At 38.9% G+C, this 27,127-nt stretch overlaps 1 protein-coding gene across 1 annotated transcript in view; it reads left to right on the top strand.

Annotated features, from left to right (window-relative positions):
* Positions 1–1,539: 1,539 nt before the first annotated feature.
* LOC134210725 (nucleosome-remodeling factor subunit NURF301-like) overlaps positions 1,540–27,127 on the top strand; it is a 42,830-nt gene continuing 17,242 nt past the window's right edge. Inside the window, 10 exon segments of the mRNA XM_062686964.1 lie at positions 1,540–2,490; positions 20,591–21,085; positions 21,282–21,370; positions 21,373–21,462; positions 21,464–23,908; positions 23,910–25,220; positions 25,278–25,407; positions 25,480–25,905; positions 25,972–26,301; positions 26,436–26,812. Of these exon segments, the coding sequence (XP_062542948.1) occupies positions 20,734–21,085; positions 21,282–21,370; positions 21,373–21,462; positions 21,464–23,908; positions 23,910–25,220; positions 25,278–25,407; positions 25,480–25,905; positions 25,972–26,301; positions 26,436–26,812 (5,550 nt within the window). The 5' untranslated portion in view covers positions 1,540–2,490; positions 20,591–20,733.

Here is a 27,127-nt window from a genome sequence, read left to right as displayed (position 1 = left end):
AGTTCAATGGAGCGGCTTCAGACGTGTTGAGTTCGGTTCGTCCGTTAAGAGCCAAAACGAATGGAAATGTTATTAACATTACGCTAATAAATTAATAGTTACACTTTAACGTTCCAAGTTAGATGAAATAGTAGTATAGACAGAACTTTATTTTTATTTCCTAGGCGATCAAATCCGATTTTACTTCAAAAACTAAATGTCGTTTCCCCAGTGTCATATTTTATTTCCCATATTGCATCCCACCATTTGAGGCAGTAAAATAAAGTAACATCAAATTATTAAAAGATCATCAATAATAAATATGATGAAATAACAATCGGTCTTGAGTTAAAGAAACAGCGCCAAGCTAGAGTATTGTCATGGTCCGTGGACTTAACAACGATTAAATAGTTTTCAAATAATGCTAGAAAGCTCACATTTATCAGAAGAACTATTTGTAGGTGCTTCGAAGTAGCCGGATTTCAATTGTTTTTTTGAATTCGTAATAAATAATCTTTATTTTGGACACATGTATGACTTCGAACCTGCATGAATATTCGTAATCATCTGAAATAGAACAACATAAATTATTGTTTATGTCTATGTAGGTAGGACTCTTTTTATATATTATCCATTTGCCTTCATCTTATTTAGTTTTGATATTGAATTGAATCATCTAAAACTAAAAAACAAATGAAAATTAATTACTAATTAAACAATGAAGTATGAACGACTTATCAGGATGCATCTCACGTAAACAAGGTGAAAATTTGCCCCCTGTAAACAATGTTGTATCCTGTCATAAGACGAGTTTCAACAATCCCATTGAATTCCACCACTTGATTGTATCCTGACAGATACGTATTTCGACCTCAACAGTAAGGCCGTCTTCAGTGTCTTGTACTTGACTCGACTTGAAGAAAATGATCGCAGCTTACACTATTTATACTATGCGTAGGTATAATATCTGTCAGGATACAATTAAGTGGTGGAATTCAATGGGATTGTTTAAACTCGTCTTATGACAGGTGAAAACATTCCACTAAAAAGCTCAAAATAATTTTCTTATCAAAATGTTGTATCCTTGGTAACAAGAGTTGAGCTATAAACGTTGGTCACAGCTAGTGTCAAAACCAAACTACCATAGTTGATTTATAGCTAGCGTAAAAAGCTGGATAGAATTAAAATGCTTTGCACAATAAATTATAAACTTTTGACGACATAATAAATATCATACGACTCAAAATCTCAGCTCTGAATAAACAAGGTGAAAATTTTCGCATTATAAACAATTTGATATGTATCCTAGGAAACAAGAATTGCGCCATAATCGTTGTACACAGCTAGTGTCAAAAAATTATTTACCATAGTTGATTTATGGCTAGCGTAAAAAGCTGGATAGTATAACTAAAAATCACTAAAATATCTTTTGTTTTGTCCGAGCAAAGAATATCGTTTAAATTATATATGCCAATATTTTTCAACACCCCTAGTGCAGCTCACTTGGCTTGGCAGCAACGAACACAACAAACAACAACATCGACGGCATCAGTCAGCGTCAGCGCGGCCTTCGCAGCTTCACGTCGGATACGCTTTGCAACATACCAACCCCGCATACTACGCCAGAGTCCAGCCAGCGACGACAGCCTCCACACAACAAAACGATTCGAGACTCCGTCAGTGGCGGACGCGTTTGTGGAAGTCAGTGCAAATTTATTCGCATAGTTGCAAAAGTCTTATCAACTTGCAGCAGTGTGGTGCGGAAAAGTGTAAACATCGCGATAGAAGCCGATTTCCATCCGGAAAAGGTCCAATTAGAACACGATAAGCGAATTTTCCATCGAATGTGAAATTTTGTACACACACGCATACAGACGCAGCAGAAGAGAGAGACAAGGTTCAAGATTTTCACCTGAGTGCTTGCTAGTGTCGGTGAGACGGGAGAAGGTAGTGACGGTGTGTGCGTTCTGGCGACTGCGAAAAATAGAAGGACGCTTCTGATTGGTTGACCGTTTGACAGGCGCTGGAGAAGATTTTTACAACTTTGTTCAAAGTGCCATAATTTTCGGTGCAAAGTGCAATAATTTGCGGAAAATTGCTTAAAGTGACAAAGTTTTACGAATTTTTAAGCATAAAGTGTGTTTTAGGGTAGTGGATTTACAAGTAGAAAAAGTGACCGAGCGCAGCTCTGTTGGACAAGATGGCGACGGCTGCGAGAGCCAATCAGCGTCGAGCTTCTGTCGCTCGGGTACAGGATGATGATTTTTCATACGTTTTCGCGTCATCGTTCAGCAGCAGCAGCAAAATTTAGTGCGTCCTCGTCGCAGAAGGAAGAACAAAACCCAAGATCAGCAAGTGAGGAAGAGTGTGTGCAAGATTTTGGGCTCGCGCGGAAAAAATCGAACCAAATTGGAGTCCGAGAATATCTCCCTGACATGTGTCAGGTGAAAATTGGTGAAATTGGTTAAAGTGCTGGTGGAAATCGCTGGAAGTGTCCCGAACGAAAATTCGGTAAGTTGCTACTGCAGAGTCAAAATGGTTGCCAGCAGGCGATTTTTCTTGCTTCATGCTGTAGGGGGGAAATTTTTCCTTTTTGCTGCTACGGTGTCCTCTCCCCGACACAGGAAAAATCAAGAGTGCTGTTTCTTGAGACGGCGATCGCGACGGCGGCCTGCTGGCACACAACAGCATGAAAACAAAAACAAATCGAGTTCTGGAGAGACACAATCGAAACATAACCTTTTACCCCTTTCCGTGGGGGGTGGTGGCAAGACGATTCCCTTTATTTCCCGACCTACTACTGCGTTGCGTTATCAGAGGAAAATTTATGGCGATGGGAGGAAGGCACTTTTCCAGAATGCACCAAATTGCACTGGTCTCCCCTCTCCGCCTTTCGAGGCGGAAAAGATGCACTTTTACGATGATGCTTTCTTGATCGGATGGTTTCTCAACAAAGAAAAAGTGGTACATACCTTATTTTAGCATATTTTGAAACGGGATATTTGACAATCAAATTGTTTGTCGATTATGATAATTTTGATCCTAATCAATATTCACAGCAATATCAAATTATGCGATTTTTATGATTTTGGCTGCAGTTCGTGTCAATTGTTTCAATTATTATTGCATTGCAATTGGAAATTTGACGTTCTTGTTGATTTACATATCTTCTAGCCAAGTTGTAGGATGTGTATGCGATTTTATAATAAACTAGAAAACTAATACTTGGTATGTGTAAAATGTAATTATAATTCGTTTATCTATAATCGTAAATCTATTATAAATCGTTTTATGTAATTTGGTAATCTTCCCATAATCACACATTTGAAAATCCAGTAAAGATGAGTATATTTCTCGCAGCTTATAAACCATAGAGTCTAAGCGGAGCCATAGCATTATTTACTAAAGGAAATAAAATGTTCAGTACACCTATTTTATATTAATTTGATCTTATCGAAAAGAAGTAAGCATAAAAAGTTTTGTTGTTCAAAGTCAGTAAATAAGGGCTAGAAGTTCATAGAAATGGCTGAACTGAAAGTTTTTCATGGGTGTCTATAAAGTACATCACAGAGAAAAGGAAGCAGGAAAAGCATTACATTTTTGTATACAAAGTTTAACTTATAGTGGGACTGTGGGTTTATAAGCACGGCTATACAGATCAATAAACGGGCCAATAAAATACAACTCTGAGTCGCCATCAAGCAGGAGGATCAAGGAAAAAAATCAACTTTGGACTAATCTGGAATTGATTTTTATTAGTTTAAGAAAATAAGAAAAATCCATAATGAATACTGATGGTCATTAGGAACATTATCCCCAATCAGCTAATTACCTATTAACAATTTTATTAATTAAATACTTCGTTGTCGAAATCCTTCGATGCAGATTTTCCTATATAGGGTAAATGATCACCTTAGTGCCTAATTTGGCTAACCCTGAAAAACTATCGATCAGTATTTACAGTGAAGAAGCATAAGGGTTATATCTCCTGTTACAGCTAATAAAACTTTCGGAAATTGCTTTATTTTTGGAGTTATGCGAGTATGTTTAAAGTTGGGCATTGATTATTGTTGTTTCGTAGTTTCATTTGCAACATTCTAACGAAACAAGCAATATGATGCATATGAATCGACAGTTTTACACTGAATAGAATTCGAAGAGTTTATTCCATACGCTTTGTACCTATTTTATTTTCTGGCGGATAATCGCCGACATCGACTAATGTTGACTTGACCAATCTTATAGGATAGTGCCTGCAATAGCTTTCAAAGCCGATGAGTAGAATGATGAACATGTCTTATATAAAACACAATTTTTGAAGATGTCCTATGTCAGGCCTGGTAGCGAGTCACTTTTTAGTGACTTAGGGCCGATTTCTTCACCTCCGCTTAGGCCTTAAACCAGGTTTAAACGTATGGGTAAGCACCGCTTAAGAGTTAACCCTTAAATGCGCAATGTTGTTTTAAAACAACAAACCGAAAATACGTTTAATGTTAATGATTTCAATGGTTATTTACGTTAAAAATATTTCCGACGATTTCTAAAAAAATCGCCTTGCGCCTTTAAGGGTTCAGCGAAGGTGAAGAAATTGGCCCTTAGGGTCGATTTCTTCACCTCCGCTTACTTAGTGCTTAAACCAGGTTTAATCGTATGGGTAAGCACCGCTTAAGAGTTAAGCGGAGGTGAAGAAATTGGCCCTTAGTCAATATTTTGAGTCTAGTCGGTATTTGCATCCAAAAGTCACTTAAGTCACTATTTTTCGGAAAATGGTCACTAAAGTCACTATTTTTGCACCATCTGTTGAAAAAAAGTTAAAAAAAAACAAAAAAAAATACAATTGGACCTTCTTTTATTATCAATCGAATCAAATGTAAATCTGGTAGCAATCAGCAATGTATACAGTTTAAGTAATATGCTCCAAAAAAGCGCCAAGTGTACACCCCCGGAAATAATTATGAAGCATTCGTTGATTTTCATACAAGATGATCATAGTTGAGGATCACAATCTCGAGTTATAGCTATCAGATTGAGAACATTTTTGGCATCCCAAATTATGATTGTTTTTTGTAGGTCTGTTTACTGAAAGTTTTAGTTGTAAATAATTACAGGGCTGTTACAACAGTCGCGAATTTCGCGGATTTGTCGCGGATTTGCTCCTCCAGTCGCAAAAATCGCGGTTCCTTTAAATGTTGTCGCGAAAATCGCGGATTTATTGTATTGCAAAATGCAATTTTCGAATTTGATGAAATTGATTGGATTGTGTTTAGAACTTACTCTTCGTTTCCAATATGTTTCTACAGTGGATCCTACAAAAATGGTAGCAAAATAGAGGATTATATTATTACGTTTTGCGGAACGACTCTTTTACTCTTCAAGGGTGTTATCATATTCGGCCATTCTGAACGCCGGTGGGAGCCCTTTCCGTACAACTTGCGACGTCTGTGATGTTCGCGGAACACTTTGTCTGCCGATGCTCCGAATATCAGGTTTCTAGACATACTTGCGGGATACCTGCTAGCATCAGGGAAGTCTATCCGACGATGCTGCCAGTACCGTCGCCCTAATCTGTTTTTTAAAAGATGCGAGATCCTGAGATCGATCCCTGATGGTCAGGCAGCACGGGGACCTTAACCCAGGATCTAAGCCCCATTAAGCATTATCTACGAACTTCAACAAGGTCAGCTGGGGAGGGCTCGCACTTTATGATTTCTAGCACCGTCGCTAAACTTACTTGAATTCCATGGTCTTTTACCGTAGCAGTGTAAGACCGAAAATGCTGCTTTCCAACAATAAGCTATAAAATATTATAATTAAGTTCACTTTTAGTAAATTTTGCCAATATAAGGTTACACGATTGGGCCTGAGGATTCCTTCTCCTCCTGCCAAGTGCTCCTCCTGAAAGAAAAAAGGTTTCTGCCATTTTGCGATTCAAGATTTCTTGTTTTTTTTCGTTTTCACATGCCTGAACACATTACAGAAATTAATACTCTTTGGGACATCACGATTGATAACAAATCCAATGATTCACTGCTCACGGGGGTCAATACTTGTTTGTACATAAGGAATCGTGCAAATCTTGCATACCCCTCTGCTCCAATATGCGCAGTGATTCTTCACATCGTCGACAGCACTCGATCGATTTGTTAGACAATCCACAGACTTTACAGTCATTTTTTTTTCATCCCTGTATCCTTTTGTCAGAGTTTTCTTCAAGCTTTGTTAAGTAAGATTTAAGGCTTTCTCTTCAGAATCAGTTAACCCTTTCCTTCCCATGGTAGCTGTAGAGCTCCATCAAATTTTGCACCTTCCAACATTCATCGATTTATTCCAACAACAAAAAGCAGTATTTGGCACAACTTTATGGTTTCAGTAGACTGCAAATATAATCAAGCAATCAAGTAGTTATTGATTTACAATCAAAAAAATTTTTTTTTTTCGTTTTCCACTAATTTAAGCTATGTTACATAACTTTTGTTCTAGAATTTTTTTCGTAGATGATTTCTTCCTATTGAAATCCTTGAAAAAAGTCGTGGGAAAGAGAGGGTTAAGAAAGGTCGAGTTATAAAAGAATCCGGTATCCTGTGTTTCTAACTAGTCAACGAATTTTTAATTACTGATTTTTAAGATTTTGTGAGATAATAACAGAATAATATGACATAACGCACAAGAAAGTATGCTTCATTTACCAAATTGTGATGTACGTGTGACTAAACGCCATCTGAACAACCTAATACAACAAATCGCACTAGGGGCAGTAGGGGCAATATGAACATACGGGGCAATATGAGCCACCCTCATTTTGAGCTTATTGACAAGTTTTATCATGTAAAAGTTATATCAAGCATAATTTTTCATAACAACGTATGTAACAAATATGAGGATTCGAGAAATCCTTTGCAGAAAGTTGGCAAAACTTTTTCTAAAACTGTTTTGAAACTAAATCTTTTTTCAATACTTTTTTCCGCTGGCATGCATCATTACAAGACACGTAGTAAGCGTGCTTCACAGTAAAGCTCAGTTCATTCAAATTCATTGTGAAAACGATAAAATTATACATACACCGGTATGCTACACGTACGTCGGTGTACATTGGTCGGTTTTCCATAGTGCACGATTGACGCAACTGCAGTTTTGTTCTGTTTTGATTTTTTTGTTACATAGGTCGCTCTTAGTTCCCATATGTTAAAGCGACGTATGTAACAGTGAGACTTCAAAAATAGAAATTTTTACATACGTCGATTCGCAAAAAAAAAAATGAATTAAAGAATTGTAAGATCTGAAATCAGTAAAATCGATGAGTATTATATAAAGCCGCGTGTGATTGTCACGTTGTATTAAAAACCCCGTTTTGTTTACTTTTGTTACATACGTCGTTATGAAAAATTATGCTTGATATGATCTTTAAGAGGATGCTCCACATATGCAGCAACGTGAAAACCGCAATAAATTCAATTCAAACATGATACACTTGAAAATGTAAATTTTCGCTGCATAGGCAAAATTATTATAAGATTTGAAGTTTATAAATGAGGTTTTGCCACAAAACTGATTAAAATACAGGTCAAAAATACACCACAATCAAAAAATATATTAAATTTGAATATTGTGCACACATGTTTGTATTGATCAAAATCTGAATTTATCATAAAACTTTTTCTTCCCAAAACCAGTCTCTATGGCAGGCCTGGTAGCGGGTCACTTTTTAGTGACTTGGTCACTTTTTTCGGGCAAGTCACTAAAAAGTCTCTTTTTTCGACCTCAAGTCACTAAAGTCACTTTTTCTCGCAAAAAGTCACTATTTTCAACTATTTTGAAAATATTGACTATTTTTGAATGAAGCTTTATGTATAATTTTACTCGCTGCTCTTATTGGCATTCCACCAGTAGCAAATTGACCTTTCCCGTCAAAAATTTTAATTTGCTCAATCGATTCTATATTTTATTTAAAGTCAACTTTCCCAAAGAACCCATCTTTTTTACGCCTCTAAGTATTTTTTAAAATTTAAACCAAATTTAAAAAAAGTGCTGTTTTTCAAGATTGGGCTAACATCCGCCTGATTTTGAACGAACAGCGGGTGAATTTTTAAGACCGGGTCACACGTGCAGCATTTTTTCAAACATTCGTTTTCGATTTTTAAAATAGTTAGATGCTTGAGAGAGAGTTGAAAGAGAAAGAAAGTTGAACTTAGATAAGCCAAAGAATCGATTGAGACAATAAAACGAGATGCAATTTTTGACGGAAAAGGATATAGATAATATGTAAAGGGGATAAAGTCTCCCCAATTTTGAAGATTGCATGCGCTAAGATACATCGAAAATGAGAAAAGTGGATTAAGTGCCCAGTATCCCAGTATCAATTGCATTATTGGCGGTTCAGACTAATCTTTTCAATCTTAGATATTCTTCCTGGTGCATCAGGGTAACCAATAGTTGATGGAAGGCTTGTTTTTTAGTGCATACCTAAAACAAACATGCTCATCAGTTTTTATTATAACAGAAAATTGTTTTATTACAAAGCATAGGGGCGTAACTGCATTAATCCATTGCTCTTCGCCGATGTTTTCTTTTTATCATTGTAGCGAATTGCGGTACTTTGCCGAAGATTTAATGGTTTGATAAAGGATGGTTGTATCTTGCACCAGACGCAACAATCACGGTTGTAACCAAGATGAATACACAGCTAGGTGTTGCATTCTGCCCAATTTATGGACAAGAAGAGGGCGGGGGTGAAAAATTCATTTTCGGTGCAAAACATAAACAAACCGGCTGGCTCTCCCATACTAAAATCCAAGATGGCTGAATCGTGAATTTGGCAGATTGGAGCACCTAGTGGTGTATTCATCTTGGTTGTAACTGTTGAGTTATTAACGAAGTTATGCTTCTCAGCGCGTGATATTTTGGTAAAATAAAAATATTATTATTAATAAAATAGGGGGAATGACGGCTTTGGCAGGTTTTGTTCTATTATTGGCAGGGGGGTTTTTATGACTGACTAGGCTCAAATTTGGCCTAAACATTCTTTTCATATCAAAGAATATTGTGGCCAAATTTCATAAAATTTGGTTGACAAAAACCCCCCTGCCAATAATAGAACAAAACCTGCCAAAGCCGTCTTCCCCCCTATTTAAAAATCGAAATAATGATATTTGCATCTATGATTGTACTGCAATCGAATTGAAAGGGCGATACATTGAATATGTAAAGGATCTCCAAATCAATATTTTGGAATTTTTTTTAAATATATTGTGATGATATATTTATGCATTTGAAATAGCATAAAGATTCCAATCGTGAATTTTTTTAGATTTTGTTAGATTCGTTAGCCCGACGGTCCTGCATTATAAGCAGGAGGTCGAGCGTTGAATCCCAGTTCGTTGTAACTGAATTTTCATAAGTTTTGTTTCGTTTTCAACCAAAACAATCCGTACTGATGTTCTGATGTTCCTGATGTTCCTTTCGCAAACCTATAGCAAATCTGCAAATCTGTAATTTTCACTCATTCTTACTCATTTTACTCATTCTTTCATTGTTCATTCACGCAGATTTTTGCCTAGAAATTATTTTTCGGGGAAGAAAAGCAGGTCTTCTGATGAGTGATAGATAACTATGTTTAACTCACTTCCAGTGGCGCAAACGTTTGATTTGTTCGCAGGACTACTCATAGTTTTGAGTAGTCCTGATGCTTTTGACTGATATTTAGTAAAATTTCCTTGGGATAAAAAGAGAGGGTAAAAGTGCACGATTTTCGTTTCTTTTCTGAGTTCGTTATGAGAGAGTGGTGAGTGAAAGATGGTTTCCGCCACAAAATACGAAAAAAATTCTCCCTCGACCCAAAAACGATTAATTTCGTCTCATCGAAATTGCAACTGAAACTGAAAGTCACTATTTGGTCACTTTTTCTGCAACTGAAAGTCACTATTTGGTCCTTTTTTTCGTCAGCTTTGGTCACTAAAGTCACTATTTCGAGCGGCATTGGTCGCTACCAGCCCTGCTATGGGGCAATATGGGCATACCTGCATAGAGCAAGATATCAGGCCCTAAAATGCGAACAAGCTCAAATTTCAGTAGTCAAATACAAGAATATTATCATATACGTAAGATTCATTACGGAAAAATTACAGCAGCGCATAACTGCGATTGAAACAGAAAAACCCAGATTAATCCACCTAGCGTTGGTGGTGCCTTTTTCGCATTTAGTTAAGACACCAACCTTATATGGAGTTAATATGGTCCGATGTACCATTTTCTTCATAACTTTTAAACGCATAACCGATCGTTATCAGTGATCAGAAAGCTCTTGTCCCCTATAGAATAAAACTTGTTGCGAGAAAATCGGTTAAGGATAACTATACGAAAAGTTGTCTAATGTTTTTTATAGCTTTTGTGCACACACATACACACATACATACACACGGACAGACAGACATGTGCTCAGTTCGTCGAGCTGAGTCGATTGGTGTATAACACTATGGATCTCAGAGGCTTCTATAAAAAATTCGTTTTAGGAGTGAAATGATAGCCTTTCGGTGCAACTTCGTTGTACGAGAAAGGCAAAAATGACCATTGACAAATTGAAATGTGGCTGAAGAGTGAAGAGAAATGGTGAAGAGTGGCAAATCGGTTCAGTCCACTGTTGGGCGGTTTTCCAATTTTATTTGGTATGGAATACTCACAACTGTTGTAGGAATATCATATTCCTCCATATTACGATACTTTTTTCGCCTAAATAAACGTTTTGGATGGGTGGCCCATACTGCCCCAACTGCCCGCTAACAGATTTCTCACACTAGATACTAGATACAAACCCTTCAATTAACTGTGAAGAAGCCTGGGCTATTACGAATGCAAGGATCCGTTTATTTATAAACCATGAAATTAGTTCTACGTTACCATTCAATACATTATTGCAAAAGTAACGTAGGAAACGAAAATTTCAAGTTACTTTTTCACTTCGGGCGTAGTTTTATATTGAAATGTGTTTTAGTACTACGGCTATTATTTTTGTTTGTCGCGGTTTTGTTTTGCAGTCGCGGATTTCGCCGATTGAAATTTGGTCTGTAATTATAAAGCTTTTTTATATTAAGCTCCGAACAAGTGGAGTGACTTTATAATGATTTCCAATGATATTTTACAACTATATATTTTTATCAAACGTGCCTTTTCAATAAACATGCATACAAAACACAAACAGGTTGCGTTGGGGACTAACTGCACAAGTACTTGGAGAAAAAAAGTTGCTGATTACAGGCTTCTTTACCAAAAAAATCAGATAGTGACACGGCACCTCTCATTTTTGCTAACGCGGGTGTTCGTTTAGTTCAATTTTACTGTGCTGCCCCCACTTGCATAAGTCACATTTGACTTTTATCAATATACCCTATCGCAATATACCCTACCTAAACAAAGACTGCTTTGATGTCGTAGCTGTTACGATTTTTAAGAGTATTTCTGGCGTAACATAATTACGGCTTATAAACCAAAACCATGATTTTCGATTTTCTAGCATTAACGATTGCCTTGTAAATGAATCTTCATGCTAAGTAAAACTCCGTTATTGATATTCCATAAACAACACTTTTATTGCTATTTTGAGTGAACGTCTCATGAACCATTTGCACCATAGTGGTTTATAAATCCTTTGTTTGGCGCCCTTAACTACCGTGATGTGCCCTAATTTTGCCCGCGCCCTAACTTCGTGCATCATAAAATTATTTATTTTTTTCAATTTTAAGATATCAGTCAAAATTAAAAAAAAACGGGAAGATTATAAAATATTGTTGTTACACATTATTAAAGCTGAAAAAAAAGTTGAATATTTTTCACGAAAGAATTTGAAAAACGAACTTAGTTTAGTACACCAAATAAAATTATTTCAATTTGTTCCTCCCATCGACCGCCATATTTGCTTGTGCTTAGCACAGAGACGAAGAACATGACCTAAGTAAACAAATGATTTTACTGCAATAGTGGTTTTTGGAACTATTTGTATTCATTATGCTCTGTTGGATATGTTTATTTGTCATTACTATTGAAAAGTGTGAAATTTAGTGTATTTTGTATTTATTTAGACTTTTGTTTTGTGCACGAAATTAGGCAGTAAGAGTCAGTAGGGTGCCTAATTTCGTTCATTGTTGTTTCTTAGTTTCATTTGCAATATTCTAACGAAACAGGAATCGATTGTTTTACACTGAATAGAACCCGAAGATTTTATACGCTTTGTATCTAATTTTCTGGCGGATAACCACCGACATAGAATAATGTTGACTTGATAAATCTTATAGGTTAGTGCCTGCAATAGCTTTCGAATGCGATGTCAAAAATGATGCTAATCTTAAGTCAAGAACGAAACTTTCGCAGCTTTTTCGATAATGTATATAATATTGAAGATGCATTATGTAAACACACATATTTAAAGATTTCCTGTGTGAAAAATAGCGGACTCTCATACATGATGTCTCTGAAGTAAAAACTTTTTTCAATTCACCAGCTTCATATTGCTCATACAATGCCTTTTTTCCTGAAATATGTTTTATATAACAGAAAGAAACGATATATGAGGAATTATGACTCGGAGACGAGCCAGCCTCGGGCTGAAAGTCTCCCTAATAAAGACATAAAAAAAGGAATTATGACTTGTGTGAACTTTTAGATCATAAACTAAAATCTAAGCAAAGTACCAGGGTCGAAATATAGGGGTGGGTACTGACGGGTGTCTGTTACCACTATCTGCATATTTTTACCAATGGGTGCATGCTTCTATTGGTCAATTGATTATATTTCATGAAACCAATAACGATATTCAATTCTAAACATGAGCAAAATTAGGACCTTTTTTGCGCCAAATTAGGAACCCTCCTATCTTTATGCGCGAAATAAGGAACATACTATGGTCTCAGATTCATACCGCATTTTTTTTTTTATGTACACTGCAAAAATTCCACACATTTTTATTGGCAAAAATCCATTAATTTAATTCATGATTCTAATTAGTGCACACATAACCACTCTCCACGCGAAGTACAAATATAATCTATAATCAAATAAAATGTATGTGTGGTCTCTAATATGCAGGTATTGAATTTATGTGTGGGTACAAATTGTATATATTTGGGTCGCCAAATTGCAAAAATTTATGTGTGCGACAAATATATTCAATTTAAAGAATTTTCTCAGTGTAGCAGCAAAATTTGCAAGTAACATTTTTTTGAGAACCCAAAATCATTCTACTACGTGATGCAGTAACAAATGTTCCCAAATGGGCATTACCTACATTTTTTTCTATGAACGTTTCAACTTTGTCAGATCTTAAGGTGATTATACAATAAAGCCAGAAATCGGCCATTTTGTAAACCACGTGCTTTTCCAATATTTTTTTTCAAGAGCACGAGATGAAAGAATCATAACGCGTATAGGGCTGAAATAATGGTAGATCGTTTGCTTAGTTATGCTGAACAATCATAATTTGAGTTTCGGCACTGTACGAAAACTATTACGCCAGATTTGGGCTTTTGGAAATGTATGTAAATAAACGTGTGGTGAATTTTAAATTCACCACGGGCTTCGTTCTATGATCACCTTAAGTGCGCGAAATTAGGGTACTTCACGGTACCATGCTGAGCGTTTTGTTTTGGTTTTTAGGCCGTTCACTTTTTATTATTTATTTGAAAATCTGGCTTTAAATTATTTTAAAATGCATACATTCTTACTAGGTTATCAATATTTCGCATAGCAGAACTGCTCTGGCTAACAAATCTAATCAAACCCAATGATATTACTAGCTTTGAGCAAACGGCTTAAGAGCCAGACGGCCGCAGGTAATGCGAGTCAACGGCGCGATTGTTGTTTTAGCTGAAATTTTGTAGATTTTGAATAGTGTTTCAATTAATCTAGATTTGCTGTTATAAAATAACTTTTTTTACGTATATTGCCGTCATACGTATATTTGTCCCATGTTTGCTGGGATTCCCTATATACATGGGACAGTTATGCGTATAACGGCAGTATAGCATTGACATGTTTTTGGCAATGGAATGAGTTTCTACTTCAATAAATGAATTAAATTAGTCATAGAAAACTTGAACATAATTTTTCTCGGTTCTGCATTGTTGGCTTTTCGGCCGTCATCATATGTTGCTCGAGATTTTTACCTCAAACAACATTTAAACAATATAGCTAGCCGATACTTACTTAAAGTTTTATAAAATCTCAATTATTTGATGATATTCACATTTGAAAAAAGTGGTGATTCGCCTTTCAGCTGGCAGATTCGCGTCGGCGAATTAGCATTCTGGTATGGGCCGTGCATGGGGACGCATACTCCTACTGTTATTGGAAAAATCTAATTGCTGATGGAAAAATCGTATTTAAAAAATGTATTCATTATTTTACTTTCTTTAAGTTTTTCTAACTACTAAAGATTTATAAGCTTTGTAAGTTCAAATAATACTCTGTCTAGGAATCAATTAAATTATTTTTTACCATTGCTTTGCAGTTTCACGGAAAACTTCGAGCTCATATTAAGCATTACTACTACAATGCTGTAGAGTTTGCGTCAAATCGTTGCTGAAATTATAAACTTGTAACTCACTACCTGTTTCCGTGACACCGTGTTTATACATTTTTATGGTGTGGCCATGATAAATCATAGGTATTTACCTATGATTTATCATGGCCACATTGCTAGCTTTCGGATGAACTAACGAATACCTTCCTCATCATCCAACTCCGTGGTACTTATGAGGGTGTCGCTAAGTCGGTGGCCTCTCGTTAAGTAAGTACCATCAACACTTCCTTCCTCTTCCCCTTCCTCCTTCCTCTTCCCTTCCACTTCCTAGTTACGGTGAAGATGGGCGTGGCCAGGAGTAGTAATCCTCATGCTTTTGTTATTTTTGTTTAAGACCGGAATCAAGGATCACTTCCCTTCTTAATTTCTGATAGCATTCTAGATAAGGATCTCAAAAGCAAAACATGAATATCACTAGTGTCCAATCTACGAATTACACCGTAACAATGCTAATGCTATGCCAGCGGGAACAACAGCAGGCAATAGCTGGACAAATAGAAAATTAATCCATTAACTCTAGCCTTGAGAAAGGCTGTTTGAGGAGAGCTCCACGGCAAGAAAAAAGGCACGGTTTCACTTCTTAACCCTTTATAAGGCAGACGAATCTAAACAATAAATTAACAAGAACAACAATAGGACACAATGTTGACATGGTATTAAACTCAAATGTATGTTTGTTATACATTAAACAGTTCAGAAACATTGAAAAATTGGTGGCAATATAGTTGCCACTGCCCGCCAAGCGGGAAAACAGGCAACAACAAAAATATAAAAAGATTTTTAAAAATTTGGTTTTACGTAGAACCAGTCAAATCAATGTACGTTACATTTTTTGGTGAAGAGTCCTAGTCAGAAAACGCATTAAAAGTGAAAAAAAAAAAAAATTTCGCGTTTTTTCACAAAAAACACAATTTTGTCAAAAATCCAAAAACCAAATATACAGAAAGGCAAAGCTTTTTTCACGCTAATCACATAGTAATCTAACACAGGAGATTCAAAATAATTGATACCAACGGGAAAAAATATATCTTTGTCGTTTTTTGCCTTTCTCGTATACCGTGGACCCCCGATAATTTGAACGGTACCTCATTCAAATTAAAGGGGTTCATTTTTAATTTGAACTTCTGGTTACTCTATGAGCATCAGAAAAACTGGTTTCTGGCTGCTCTCTTTGCTGGTTTGTTTTGATTCCGTGTTCCATTCCACGATGTTCCATTTTTCTTTTCTCGAATCCACGTGCTAAATGACGTTTGAACCATTTTTAATTTGAACGATGTTCAAACCAACGGGGTTCAAATTAAAAAGTGTTCAGATTAAAAACGGTCATATTATCGGGGGTCCACGGTACTAAGTATACGGTAAAGGCTATATGATCGCTCCAAAAACAAACTTTTTATAGAAGGCCCGGAGACCCATAGTGTTATATACCAATCGACTCAGTTCGACGAATTGAGGTGATGTCTGTGTGTGTGTGTGTGTGTGTGTGTGTGTGTGTGTGTGTGTGTGTGTGTGTGTGTGTGTGTGTGTGTGTGTGTGTGTGTGTGTGTGTGTGTGTATGTGTGTGTGTGTGTGTGTGTGCGCAAAACTACTCAAAAAATGTCACTCATTTTTCGGGCACTTATCCTTAACCGATTTGCTCGCAACAGGTTGCATTCGACGCAGAATCCTGTCCCATTGTTTCCTATTTGAAATTGGCCAGATCGGACTATGGGATCGCAAGTTATGGCCAAAATACAAATTCATACGAATAAATCGCGTTAAAAATGTCACTCATTTTTCGGGCACTTATCCTCAACCGATTTGCTCGCAACAAGTTGCATTCGACGCAGAATCCTGTCCCATTGTTTCCTATTTGCAATTGGCCAGATCGGACTATGGGATCGAAAGTTATGGCCAAAATCCAAATTCATACGAAAAAATCGCGTGAAATATGTCACTCATTTTTCGGGCACTTCTCCTTAACCGATTTGCTCGCAACAGGTTGCATTCGACGCAGAATCCTGTCGCATTGTTTCCTATTTGAAATTGGCCAGATCGGACTATGGGATCGCAAGTTATGGCCAAAATACAAATTCATACGAATAAATCGCGTTAAAAATGTCACTCATTTTTCGGGTACTTATCTTCAACCGATTTGCTCGCAACAAATTGCATTCGACGTATAATCCTGTCCAATTGTTTTCTATTTGAAATTGGCCACATCGGACTATGGGATCAAAAGTTATGGCCAAAATACATTTTTTACGAAAAAATCGCGTAAAAAATGTCACTCATTTTTCGGGCACTTATCCTTTACCGATTTGCTCGTAACAAGTTGCATTGGACAAAAAATCTTGTCCCATTGTTTTCTATCTGAAATTGGCCACATCGGACTATGGGATCAAAAGTTATGGCCAAAATACATTTTTTACGAAAAAATCGCGTAAAAAATGTCACTCATTTTTCGGGCACTTATCCTTAACCGATTTGCTCGCAACAAGTTGCATTCGACGCAAAATCCTGTCTCATTATTTTCTATATAAAATTGGCCAGATCGGACCATGGGATCAAAAGTTATGGCCAAAATACATTTTTTTACGAAAAAATCGCGTAAAAAATGTCACTCATTTTTCGGGCACTTATCCTAAACCGATTTGCTCGCAACAAGTTGCATTCGACGCAAAATCCTGTCTCATTGTTTTCTATATAAAATTGGCCACATCGGACTATGGGATCAAAAGTTGTGGCCAAAATACAGTTTTTCACGACAAAATCGGGTAAAAAATGTCACTCATTTTTCGGGCACTTATCCTCAACCGATTTGCTTGCAACAAGTTGCATTCGACGCAGAATCCTGTCCCATTGTTTTCTATTTGAAATTCGGACTATGGGATCGAAAGTTATGGCCAAAATACAAATTCGTACGAAAAAATCGCGTAAAAAATGTCACTCATTTTTCGGACACTTATCTTCAACCGATTTGCTCACAACAAGTTGCATTCGACGCAGAATGTCTCATTGATTCTTATTGAAAATTGGCCAGATCGGACTTTGGGCTTAGAAGTTATGATAAAATTACTATTTATTGTGAAAAAGAGCTCAAAAAAGTCTAGCACACTTTTTTAGCACTTAGACTTCATCTATTCCCCAAGCAACACAAGTTCAACAAATCTGGTTGCAGTAACCATATTGTGACTGAATCGGGTCATATATAAGTTACTGTGATTGATGTGCAATATGTGTGCTTTTCAGGTCTCTCGCATCAGATTGCATTCGACGCAGAATATTGTCCCATTGTTTCCTATAGAAACTTGGCCGGATCGTACAAATGGGTCAAAAGTTATGGCGAAATGACTAATTTCAAAACTACAAAATAAAATGCCATTTTTTGCTCTTATGCTCATCCGATTTGTTTGCAACAAATTGCGTTTGGCGAGAATTTTTTTTATGCATATAAACAAAAATGAAAAATAAGACCAATCCACATATTGGTGTTATTTTAGAAACCTTTTGAACGAACGAGAAAGGCACCATCACCGCTAGGTGGATTAATCTGGGTTTTAACGAATTATAACTGAAAATCCTTCCTCCACTCGAAACTTACGATCTGTTCGTAAAAAAACTGTTCTCAAATTGACATTTAAATTTTTTTTATGGCTCAAATTCATCTGAAGTGTTACTAGGAAGCAAATAAAGTCACTACATGTGAAATAATAAGTAGAGCTCTTGTTAATAAATAGAAAAACATATTATTTGTTGGTGGCCACTGCCTTATAAAGGGTTAACTGACTAGTGTATTGATCGATTGAATTTTACAAACTGAATGAATGAAATAGGAAAAGCAGACTTGTTATATACTGAAAATTTTTGCATCGGATGTTGAAGTCTCATTTTTTGCTTCGATAAAATGATGCTCGAATGTGTTGGTCGATCGATGACAGATGCAAACCAAACAAACGACAGTGTGTGTGAAAAAGAGCATAAGAAGAATTTTCTAAATCTGTCTAAACGCATTGAAATTTCGCGAATAGGCGCGAACAAATGCCACTTGGCCACTACCGTTCGGCTGAACAAATTTGACGTTTGGAAAGGGGAATGGCTTAAAATGTCATTTAATCGAACGGCCAATAATGTCGCTTGGGCTTGTTTGTGTTTTGGGCTTAATTAATAGTGAATGTAAAAAGTGTGTAGCGAATAATGATAATTGAGGTCAGAAATGGGAAGTGATAAATAAGGAGTGGAGTGAGGAAAGAGAAATAAGTAAAAAGTGTAATGTTTCTCATTCCTCATTACGCATTTCTTAATGCGGAAAGTTAGGAAAGAGAAGTAAGAAGAAATTACTAGTGAGAAGTGAGATGTCTCACTTCTCATAAAAAGTGAAAAATGAGAAGTGAGTGATTCACTTTGCACTTCTTTGTTACTCCTCATTTCTCACTGTAAGAAGTGAGAAGTTATGTAATACGTATCACTTCTCACTACTCACTTCTTTTGTCTTACTTCTTAGAGTTATATAATTTCCGCTTTTAAAATCTGGTTTAATCCCAGTAATCGAATTGTCAGCTTTACAATTTTATTATTTTATTTTTTTTTTCTGTACAAATTTCATGTCAAATTCATGATAAAAACCCAGAATAATCCACCTAGCGTTGGTGGTGCCTTTCTCGCATTTAGTTAAGACACCAACCTTATATGGAGTTAATATGGTCCAATGTACCATTTTCTTCATAACTTTCAAACGCAATGACCGATCGTTATCAAATTTAATAGTGATCAACAAGCCCTTGTCCCCTATAGAATAAAACTTGTTGCGGTTAAGTATTACTATACGAAAAGTTGTCTAATGTTTTTTATAGCTTTTGTGCACACACATACACAGACACACGCACACACATACACACATACATACACACGGACAGACAGACATGTGCTCAGTTCGTCGAGCTGCGTCGATTGGTATATAACACTATGGGTCTCAGAGACTTCTATAAAAAGTTCGTTTTCGGAATGAAATGATAGCCTTTCGGTGCAACTTCGTTGTACGAGAAAGGCAAACGTAACTAATGACTAATTGACGCAAAAAAAAAACAAATTATAAATCTAAACTTCATTAATAATTACTCAGAGCAAACCTGGCTGAGGTTGGGACGAACCTGTGGGGAATCGAGATCCAACCCGATTGAAAAACTTCTCACTTATCACAAGAAGAAGTGAGAATGCGAAGCTAGAAGTAAGAAATAGAATATGAGCAATGAGATGCGATAAGTGCGAGACGTCTCGCACTTCGCGATTCTCGGTATTCGTGCATATGACTTTGTTTAGTAAACGACACTTAGGGCTAACAAATATTTTTAGTCATATGATCTATTCGGCCAAACCAAATGTTGGGTTGTATGACCCGTTCGGCCAAATGACATTTTCGGCCAGATGGGATTCGGCTTAATGGTTTGTTCGGCCAAACAAGTTGCGGCCTAATGGCCTTGGGTCAAATAACTTTCGCCCGAATGACTTTCGGTCAAACGGCCCTTCCTCATTAGACACTCATTTTGTCAGGAATCCTTCTGAAACAATTTGTGGTCCCTTTCGCCCCACAATAATCAGCTCTTGGGACGACCGTTCCGACGTCAAAACATCATATGGCCGATGATTTCTTATCAAATAATGGTTCTAAAACAGTTCAGTTTCTTCTGAATGAGTTTGTGACCACCTTAGGATCCACGGGAAACTTTTTCCTGAATGATCGTTCCGAGAACAAATCCTCAGATGGCGCTTCAACGTTGATAAATCGTAAGGATCGTCTAAGGATTCATAACTCAGGATACAAAATATTTACATGTGATTTATTCAAATGATCTGATCTTAGGCTTTCTGGCCATCTGGCTTAGTAAATCCGGAATTTCGATAACCAGGTGAACGGAATCGGTTCTATATCACATACTTCAGTAGACATAATTCTGTTAAGCCTTAAATTGATGTCAAACCAGTGTTTTTTTCAAGTAGTTCATTTGATAAATTCAGTTCATATCAAGTTGCTTATTCTAATACTGTTGTTATTTTATTTCTTTTCAGCAGATTCTACCAAGTAAACTAGAAAGTACCAAAGAGCACACTAAGCGACTCCATTTTGGAAGTAACGTTACCAGAAACGTTAGTATTGAGCTGGTTCAAATACCAGACCCAACCTCTATAAGACAACAGTTCATCACGGCTTCCAAATGAGTAGCCGGAAGTCTGCGGCGGCAGCCGCCGCAGCCGGGCAGGGCTCCTCTGGTGGTAAGAGGCGCGGTCGCCCACCAAAGTCACAGTCAGCCGCCATGGAGCGGCCGAAGAGCAACTTCCAGTACCATCTACTGAAGAAACCGAAATATCTCTGCAAAGACGGTGGCAACGGGGATTCACGTTTCAGCACCCCGTCGGCATCTCGTGCGTCGTCACCGCAGGGCAGCGAGGAGAGCCGCCCTTCCACATCAAGACGATCGGCTCCGGCCAAGGCACCACGCTCGGCAAAGGCCACAAAGGGACGACGATCTGCGAGTGGACGAGGGCGAGGTGGAAACAGTCGAAAAAGTAAGTTCTATTTTTGCCTTCATTACTTAAACGTTTCGTTTCTATCACTACATATTTTGATGTCCTCCTGTGTTTAATTAATCTACTTATTAAATAAATGAAAGAACATCTTATATCTCGTCTGTTCTCATGTTGATAATATGCAGTTGCTAAGACCAAAAATGTGGAGATATTCTGATATTTACAACCTTCGCAGGTTACACCTACCACGAGTCGGAGTATCATTACGGCTCGGACTTTGGCGACGACAGTGACAAAAGCGACGCCTATGATGATTCCATGCGTGCTCAACCAGTGATTCCGAAGACAGCCTTGCGAATGAATCCGAGTCCGATTTTTCCATTCAAAGTTTCAGTGTGTCGACGGGAGTTGTCTGCACAAAGGGAGCCATCTCCGGATCCGGTGTGGCTTCAGGAACGCAATTATCCGCCATTGGAGTTGCCGGCCTCGTCGGAGGATTTGCTAGTTCCAAACAGTATTGTTCTGAAGTGTACCTCGATCTACGAAATCATCAGACGGTTCAGAAATTTGGTACGACTTTCGCCATTCCGGTTAGAGGACTTTGCGGCAGCGATCATGTGCGAAGATCAAAGCCCACTGATGACGGAGATACACGTTATGCTTCTGAAGGCTATTCTCCGGGAGGAAGATTCCCAACAGACTCACTTTGCACCTTTGGATCAGAAAGACAGTGTCAATATAGCGCTTTATTTGATAGACAATATTACGTGGCCAGAGGTGTTGCGGAGTTACATTGAAAGTGACCCTAATTTAGATCAAAAAGTTTTGGAGATACTCACAGTCAACGAGTATCCATTTGTATCAGCAGAAAAGCGTTTGACAGTGTTGCAATTTTTGACGGATCAATTCTTGGTTACCACCACAGTTCGAGACGACATGTTGCAAGAGGGTCCAATCCATTACGACGACCATTGTCGTATCTGTCACCGGTTGGGAGATTTGCTGTGCTGTGAAACTTGTCCCGCTGTTTTCCATCTGGAGTGCGTTGATCCGCCGTTGGTGGATGTTCCGAGCGAGGATTGGCAGTGTAATCTGTGCAAGCTTCACAAGGTATCTGGAGTGATGGACTGTATTACGGCACAAGAGAAACAAGGAATGCTTTGCAGGCAGGAAATGATTGGATATGATCGACATGGCCGGAAATATTGGTTCATCGGCAGGAGAATTTTTATAGAGACCGAAGATTCTTCCGAGGTGTGGTATTTCAGTACGGTCAAGCAGTTCGAATATTTGTTCTCAAAGTTGGATCCTGATGATTTGGAAATGCATCTCTGCAAGGAGTTGGATGAAAGGAAAGATGAAATAATAAAACATATGACTCTCACCGAGACAATAACCAATCAGCAAAAGGGCAATAAAAAGTCCTACATTGAATTGGACAATCAGCGATTGGAGAGGTTGTTGGAAGAAAGACAGGCAAGTAAAAATCCTGATGGAAAAATGGATGTCGACGAGCTGAAGGACGGTGGCGATAGTGAAGCATCCAATGAGAAGTCCAATGATGCAGCCAACGGAGACGAGTCCTCGAGTAAGGAAGACGACGACTCTAAAGCTTCGAGTGACAAGCATGTGACACGATTGAAGACGGGATCATTGGCTCCACGGACTTTCACTGCCGAAGATATGAAGAGAAAGAATTCGTTAACTAAAGAGGATGATGAGTCACGAATAACTCGTAACAAATTAACTCAGATATCTAATGGGACACTCCACTTCAAGTTGGGTATGGAAAATGGGTTCAAAGCATACGTGAATCAATACTCCATCAATCCGATTGCGCTGAACAAGCCCCAAAGAAATGAAGACAGGGACAAGAAAAGACATTTGTCGCACAAGTTCTCTCTAACCCAAGCTTCTGAGTTCAAATGGCTCGGCGGAGGAATGAATAGCACACAAACGCAAATTATTTCGACGATTAAACAGAGCATCATCGCGTTAGAACAGGCAGTCGCTTCGCCTTACCTTCACCAAAACTGGACAAAGTTAAGAAAAATTTGGATTGGCGCTATTAGCGCTTGTACCAAAGCAAAAGATTTTGCTCGAATCCTGTGTATTCTGCAGTCCTGCATGAGGAGTGTAATATTTGCTGGTGTGTGGCACGAACAACTTGGTCACACTAAAATGTACAAAATAACGTCGGCCGAGCGAGAAGAAAAAAAGAAACTTGAAAAACGGGAGAAGCGAGAACGAGATGATGAAGAAGAGCGCAACCGAAGCACGTTTAATTTCGTCAAGTATTCGCTCGGACTCAGGCATCAGGTTTGGAAGCAGAAGGGAGAAGAATATCGTATACATGGACAGTGGGATTGGGTCTGGATGTCCTTCAGTCGAAGAAAAGTCAAGAAAATTGGCCGAGAAACAAATGATTTGAGTCACGTTTTGTTACCGATTGTGGCTGAAGTGCACAAGAAGCTTCTGAAAATTGACGCCAAAACGCATGAGGCGTACCAACTCGTACGCAATGGAAGCACAGATCTTGACTTTTTAACCGGAAATGAAGCGTTGGATAGTCGGTTAGAGGACAAATTCAATCAGACGGAAACATTCCACGTTCCAGAAACGTACGATCAAATTGACATTTGTAAGGCACTTTCTACACCAGGCGGCCGAATTTTGTATCCCAAGATCGCCAAGACTGCTTCAGTACTGGACGGATTACTTCAACGACGAGTTGATCTAAAAGAAGCGGAAGAGCAAAAATTCGCCAAAGTGAAGGATGATGACGACATCGAAGTGAATGTGATTCACAAGCCGGAAACAGTCCAAACACGGCCAGGCGAATGCGTAGAAAAACAACTGCAAAACCATCATAAACAGTCGTCACAATTCCAACACAAGGAATCAATTGCCAGTCAATAGACAAACGATTCGACTGAACGGTGAACAGTTAGAATCTTTGATTGAAAAAATCCTTCCTCTACGTTCCAAATACCAAAAAGTAAATGCTCTGGTCCAGCAGAGCAAGTGCTACTCGGTAGATTGCGAAAATGGTCAATGTTATTCGCCTTTATGCTTGCAAAAACAATCCATCAAAGATGAACTGTCGCCGCTTCTGAAGCGCGCTCAAGCACTGCAATCCACTCCAATGGCCACCCCAACGGCCGGTGTAAAGTCAATCCTTGAGCAGAAACTGACCGAGAATAAGGCGGAAAATTTCGACTCCATGCTGGCCAATTTTACGATGACTCGGTATCGCTCGATTCTCGATGATTGGGACTGTGCTCATCAGCATCTGATTGAATATGACGAACAACTTGTTCAAACTATGGCGGCTCCCAAAATGCCAGACGAACACAACAACAATATAACGAATGAGGTTGAAATCAAGACCGAGGACGCTCCCGATATGGTTGTAAAAGAGGAAATTGTCAGCACGGAAGGGGAGCCTGATTTAAATGTCTCGGAAAAGGTGGATGATAGTTTGAAGCTGAACGAGAACTCCAATTCTATCTCGGAAAATTCGTGCGATGAACCACGCTCCACCCGTCGGGGACGCTCGCGAAATAGCAAAAACAACTCAATAGTTGTTGAAGAAGCTGAGGTCAAGGTTAAAGAAGAGGAAGTGATTGTTTTACCAAAGAAGGAACACAAACCAAATCGCCGATTTGCTCTGCCATCCCGTTGCGTAAAGAAGGAAGAACCAGAAGAGCAAGAGCTTGCATCCGATGGTAGTCCGCGGATTTATTCCGCCAGTGCTACCAAAGGAAAGATTTATCTTCGTAAAGCCCTGGTGCCCGAAGGAAAAGATGAGAAGGTTAAAAGTGAAAGTAAATCGACTGTTGTCGGTCCGGTAAAACCAAAATATCCTGCGGTCAATTACTTCTGGACTCGCAAACAAACTACCTCGATTATGGTTCTGCCCACACATGAGCTGCTCAAGTTGGCCCGCAACGGAGGTCGCTTGGCAGTGGCAGGTTTCCACCATGTAGCCAAGAACAACAACTCCGTGTGGCCTTATCCGTGTGCGAGACCATTGTTCAAAACATGTTGGCTGTATCGCACGCTCAATTTGAGCACGTTGTCTGCTGTTGGTCTGCAGTTGCGCATCCTATGGACATGCCTACGGTGGGACGACATGGCCATGAAACCGGTCACAAGCGACGGAAAACATCAGGTAAGTGGTGAACGTTGCTTATAAATTATCGATTTTTCAACGTTTCTGCAATAACAGGTAACAACCGAGTCAGAGATTATGTCACTGGAAATTCTCAAACATCGGTACGCAGGAATCTTCAACGAGAGAATGCAATACTTGCGACGAAAAGTAGTCATTCCACTGGAGCTTCCAAAGACTGTTCGTGGTAAGTAGTGAATCGCTTTCAAATCAACATTCTTTGTCAAATGTTAACGTGTTTATTATTTCCGATACTCAGAGGTGCAATCCATCCGTTCGGGTTTACGAAAGCGGAAACGTGCCGAATCTCCACAGCAAACCGAACCGCAGGTCAGCGAAGAGTGGATCGATGAAGACAAGCTAGAGCTGTGGGAAATCAAGCTATACGGAGAAAAGCAAGAGAAAATTGCTGCGGCACAAGCCCAACATGTCACCCGCACCAGTACCGGGAAGCTTCCTGTTACTCGTCCGACACCTACATCGTCTGGTGAATCATCCAATTCGTCGACTCCAACCAACAATGGCAGTGTTAGCAGCAACAATGTCTCATCCGGTAATATCCAAAACAAATCAGCGGTCATTTCCAGTAAAGCCTCTCGAGAGGAGATCACGGAAAAAATGGAACAGCAACTTCGGATACAACGAGCAGCTCACAATCAGAAACGTGCGATGGAACTCAAACAAGGTTTGAATTGTTATATTTGATTAATTTATAGTTCAATTGATTTTGACATTTTTTTTTCTTATCTAGGTCAATCGACGGATGGTGCCACCCCTCCCAAGCAAACAATCGTTCAGCGACGAATAATCGTCAAAAATGCTGACGGCACAACAAAAGTTATTCAGCAAAATATCACCCAACCGGCTCGAGCTTCTCCAACCCCAGCACCATCGGCGACTCCCAGTCCCCAACAATCTAAGGCTCAGCAAGCAGCTACCCCTCCGGCGAAACCCGACGGTCCGCAAAAAGTTCAAATCATTCGGGGTCCAGATGGAAAAGTTAGCGTACGTGGTCTGAACCCGGGACAGCAGCTGATTCAGACCGCCGACGGAAAACTGCATGTTCTCAGCGCAGCACCTGGTACGTTGGAAAAGTTTCTAAAGTTGTACAATAAACGGCGATGTATCGTTCCAGCCAAGAAAGCCGCTGGCGGCCAGGGGGAACGACTTGGCCTTCAAACTTACATTTGTGTTTTCCTCTTATTTCTCTTGAAGGAGCAAACCCCGCTAGCAAACAAACCATAGCCGCGAAGGTCGGTCAGAAAATCATCACCAAGGTGGCTGCTGGCGCTAGTCCTGTTGCAAGTGGTTCCGCCGCTTCCAGCAGCAACGTGGCGCCCAGCACAGCAGCCGCCTCGGTGACGGTGACGCCTCCCGCGATCACTCAGCCCCAACCGCAGCAAATTCAGGTGCAACAGCAGCAAGTCCAAGTGCAACAACAACAGCCGCAGCAGCAGCAAGCTGCCCCTGTGGTGGTTAGCTCCCCTGCGATGGTAACTCAGCAAGTTGTAAATAAATCGCCTAGCATTGTGGTTCGAAATCAGGCCGGTCAGCCAATCAAACAGATTATTCAGAAGCAAGTAGTTCAGAAGGTGAGTTTAGCATTTGGAATCGAATTAGTAATAAGGGCGGTGAAATGTTTAGGAAATACTTGCACAGGTTGTAAAATCTGGTCTATGCAAGTCGATGCAATGAATTGTAGATCGGTTTGGGAGAAAAGCCCAAAGCCTCGGATTACGGTCCTTACACCCGGGTTTGACCCGGAAAGCAAATAAAAACGGTTTAAATTTAGATGCAACGATACAGGTCCCCATCCTTAAGGAAGCAAATGAGGCTCATAATTCTGGCTGCGCTGTCGGCAAGGACATCTCTCATGCTGTTGGGTACTCCGGGGATCCCATACGCTT

The sequence above is a fragment of the Armigeres subalbatus genome, chromosome 2 (assembly GCF_024139115.2).
Source record: "Armigeres subalbatus isolate Guangzhou_Male chromosome 2, GZ_Asu_2, whole genome shotgun sequence".
NCBI lineage: Eukaryota > Metazoa > Arthropoda > Insecta > Diptera > Culicidae > Armigeres > Armigeres subalbatus.
This window is presented reverse-complemented; position numbering and strand designations above follow the sequence as displayed.